The 3,727-nt window shown below is 74.9% G+C and overlaps 2 protein-coding genes across 2 annotated transcripts in view; one reads left to right on the top strand and one right to left on the bottom strand.

Moving 5' to 3' along the window:
- NAB2 (NGFI-A binding protein 2) overlaps positions 1-1,234 on the bottom strand; it is a 4,798-nt gene extending 3,564 nt beyond the window's left edge. Inside the window, exons 1-2 of the mRNA XM_027908808.1 lie at positions 1,204-1,234; positions 6-317 (exon numbers count right to left, since the gene is read on the bottom strand). Of these exons, the coding sequence (XP_027764609.1) occupies positions 6-310 (305 nt within the window). The 5' untranslated portion in view covers positions 311-317; positions 1,204-1,234. The remainder of the gene's footprint in view (positions 1-5; positions 318-1,203) is intronic.
- A 1,499-nt stretch (positions 1,235-2,733) lies between these two features.
- Positions 2,734-3,727, top strand: part of NEMP1 (nuclear envelope integral membrane protein 1) — a 5,754-nt gene continuing 4,760 nt past the window's right edge. The window contains exons 1-3 of the mRNA XM_027908806.1: positions 2,734-2,745; positions 2,798-3,056; positions 3,355-3,476. Of these exons, the coding sequence (XP_027764607.1) occupies positions 2,734-2,745; positions 2,798-3,056; positions 3,355-3,476 (393 nt within the window). The remainder of the gene's footprint in view (positions 2,746-2,797; positions 3,057-3,354; positions 3,477-3,727) is intronic.

Here is a 3,727-nt window from a genome sequence, read left to right as displayed (position 1 = left end):
TGCGCCCGCCGGCCTCGGAGAGCTTGAAGAGCGGGATGCTGCTGACGGGCACGGCCGACACGGGCTGGCTGAAGAGCCCCGGGTTGGAGGCCCACTCGCGCAGGGCCTTCTGGAGGCGGCGGACGTGGAGGGGCTTGGTGGCCATGCCCACCAGCGCCATGATCTCCAGGAACTCCTCCTCGCCCGCCTCGCAGAGCTGCTGCACGTCGTCCCCCCCTTGCTGGATGAAGGTCTCGTAGTAGCCCAGCAGGTTGGCACGCTGCAGCACCCGGTACAGCTGCAGCTCCCCCAGCGTGCGGGGCAGGGCCATGGCGAGCCTGCGGTGCACGGACAGACAGACGGACTCACCACGGGGATGGATGGACATGTGGGAGACACCCCCTCCCCACCCTTTTGCCTGGGGATGCAGGGCAGAGTGGGGGCACGTGGGGGGTACAGGGTGGGGGGAGCACCCCAGGGGTATGGGGGGCGGGGGCATCCCAGGGGTACGAGGCAGAGGGAAGCACCCTGGCGGCACGGGGTGACAGGGGGTGTGCCAGTGTCCCCAAACCCCACAGGGTGCCCAGTCCCACCCATGTGCTCCGGGCTGGGACAATTCCCACAGCCACAGCTCCCCAGGCACAGCACAGCCGTGACTGGGGACCCCCTCAGCCCACCCCTTACCCTGGGCCGTGCCCAGCCCGCTCTGTCCCAGCCAGCAGCCCCCGCCCCCTCCATTCAGGGTCCCCGTGTAGGGTCAGACACGCGCGTGGGGCTTCCCCAGCCACCCAGCCCCGGCAGTGATGTGCCAGTGCCCCGGTCCCAGCACGGCCCCGTGCCCTGCCCTGCCCGGTGTCCCGTTCCCCCCGGTCCCATCGGGGCCGTCCTTCCCCGGTGCCACGACCCCCCCACGGTCTCCCCCTCCCCTCCCGGGTCCCACCGGGGTCACCCTGCCCCAGGACCCCCTACCCTGCCCAGTGTCCCGTCCCCCCGCGTTCCCACCGGTCCCATCCTCCCCCGGTGCCCCCCGCCCTGCTCGGTGCCCCGTGATGTCCCGGCCCCCCGCGATTCTCCCCTCACCTCTCAGTCCCACCGGGGCCATCCTTTTCCCAGGCTCCCCACCCTGCCCGATGACCGACCCCCCCCCGGTCCCCTCCGGGCCACCCTCCCCCCGGTGACCCCCGGGACCCTCCCGACCCCTCCCGCCGCCCCCCGTTCGCTCACCGCCGCCTGGAACCGCCCTCCGGCCGCTCCGCCCGCCCCGCCGGGCGCCCGGGGAGGGGCGGGGGGGTCCGGGGCCGGTTCGCGCGGGGGCTCGGGGGGTGCCGGGGCTCGGGGGGTCCCGCGGCCGGGCCGGGCGCGCTCCCTCCGCCGCGCCGTGCCGCTCTGCGCGCCGCCCACACGGGCGGGACCGTGAAATAGCAGCGGCCCCGGCTGCGCCGCGCGTGGGAGGCCCCGGGGGCGGATCCCGCGGCTGCCGCCCCCGCCGAGCGCGGGGGGGGAAGGGGGCACCGGCGGGGGCGGCCGCACCGGGTCCCCCCCCCTTCCATCCCCTCCGGCACCGGGAGCTGCTCACGGCGGCACCGGGGGGTCCCGCGGCTCCGTCAGGGAGCGGGGAGGACACGCGTGGATCGGAGTGGGGGCAGCCGTGGAAGAGGCAGGACCCCCCCCCCCCGCCGGTGCGCGGTGCTGGCAGGAGCACCCTGAGCCCTGGACCCTCGTGGTCACGGGTGGGTGCAGCCTCCCCCCATCCCCGGGGTCTCCCGGGCAGCAGCATCCCCGGCGCCGGTGACGAGCCGGGCGGGAGCGGGGATGCTGCGGGCACCGGCCCCGCTGTCCCGGGAGCCCCTGCCCAGGGCTGGCACTCGGTGTCACCGGCACACCCCGCCTGTCACCAGTGGGCTCCGGACTCAGGACCGCCAGGGCAGCGGCAGGGGGAGCGCGGGGTCGCTCGGGTGGGCTGGGGGATGCTGGGCGATGCTGAATCCCCCCGCCCGCTGCACCGGGAGGGAGGGATGGGGGGGGTCACGGCCCGCACCCCAGCCCCGGCCCTATGTGGCTCAGCGCTATTTATACCGCGGCCGGCGCCTGGCGTGGGGCCAGAGCCGCCCCCGCGCGATCCTGCCCGGGGGGGCCGTGCCGGAGGCCGTGGGGGGGCCGGGGCACATCCCCGGGGCTGGTGGCGGGGGGGATACCGGGAGGTTCCGCACGGGCACGGTGCCCATCGCGGGGGTCCTGCCCCAGCCCCCCCTCCGCTCCCCACTCTCCCCACTGCTCCCCTCCCACTCCCCCCCAGCCCCGGCGTCCGGCGCGGCGGGGCCGTTCCCAGCCCCGGCGCTGCCCCCGGCTGACGCACATCCTCCGCCCACGGCCCCGCCGCTTCCCGGCTCCGCCGCCCACGGGCCCAGCAGGGGGAGCGGGGGGGGGGGCCGCCCGAGCCCGCTCCCCCCCCGCGCTGCCCGCCCACGGGCGGCCGCCGCCCCGCGGGGAGGGACCCACGCGGAAGGCGGACCCGCTCCCCGGTGCCGGCAGCGGGGCCGCCCGTGGGGTGCGGGACCCCCCCGCGGTCCCTCCCCCGCCCCGCAGGGTCCCCCCAGCCCGGCCGGGCGAGGGGCGAGATCTGCGAGCCCCCCACGCGCGACCCATTGGCACCAACGTGGGTAGGCCGCGCCCCGATTGGCCGGGGCAGTTGTCAATCAGGGCGATCCGTGTCGGTCAGGGCCGTTACCAGGGCGGGGCGCAGCTCTGACTTAAATGGCGCTCCAGGTTGGTCACCGTGGCAACCGGGGGCGGGAGGGCGTCTGCTTCCTGCCGATAGGCTGAGAGCCTGTCAATCAATCCGGCGTGGACCGGGGGGCGGGAGCAAGACCCTAAGAGCCTTTTGATAGGTCGATTCAGCTGTCACTCGGCGGTAACGCGCTGCTCCCATTGGCTGTCGCTGCCCCTCGGCGGCGGAAGCGGAAGTTCTGGCGCGGCGGCGGCGGGAGGGATGAAAGCGGTCCCGGCGCGGCGGCAGCTTCGGCGGCTCCCGGTGCTGCTGTTGTTGTTTCTGCCGTCCCTGCCCTTTGCAGCTGCAGGTGCGGGGGGCGGCGGCGCCACCGGGCAAGGAGCGGGTGGTGGCGGCGCGATGGCGGGGCGTGGGGCGGCCACAGCTCCCGGGGCTGCGGGGCGATGGAGCTCAGTGCCCGCTTATGGAGCTCCGTGCCCTCAGCGAGCCCCCTGAGTGCTCCCCAGGGCCTCCAGCCTAGGGGTCGGTGCGTCCCGGTGGGACCGCGGGATTCGGGAGCCCCTTTTCCCTGGGGGGCGGGCAGTTTGTGCTGGAGGCACTCTTGTATCCGTTTCCGGGGGCTGACCCTCTTCCCCCGTGCCTTCCAGGCGCCAAGGACCCGGTGATCCAGCTCCGGGACGGCCACGAGTCCCAGTACAAGGAGTCCCAGCGCTTCTGCTACACCAACACCGGCGTCCCGCAATGGCACGACATCTGGACGAGGACACAGGTGAGGGGGGGAGCGGCAGGAGGAGGGGGCAGGTCTTCCCTGCCCCGACCCCTCTGCCCACGCCCCCCCCCGCGCCCCCTTTCCTCGGGCAGATCCGCATCATCAGCAGCCGCATGATCCGGGTGACCCAGGTGGACAGCGAGGAGGAGCTGGAGAGGTTCAGCGTGTGGAACGTGCTGTTCTCCTTCCTGCGGGGCAAGCTCAACGACACCAGCATCGACGTGGACCTCTACAGCAAGAAAACCTGCGTC

This window comes from Empidonax traillii, unplaced genomic scaffold (genome assembly GCF_003031625.1).
Source record: "Empidonax traillii isolate 1590-97213 ecotype Southwest subspecies unplaced genomic scaffold, ASM303162v1 scaffold1851:size166798, whole genome shotgun sequence".
NCBI classification, from domain to species: domain Eukaryota; kingdom Metazoa; phylum Chordata; class Aves; order Passeriformes; family Tyrannidae; genus Empidonax; species Empidonax traillii.
This window is presented reverse-complemented; position numbering and strand designations above follow the sequence as displayed.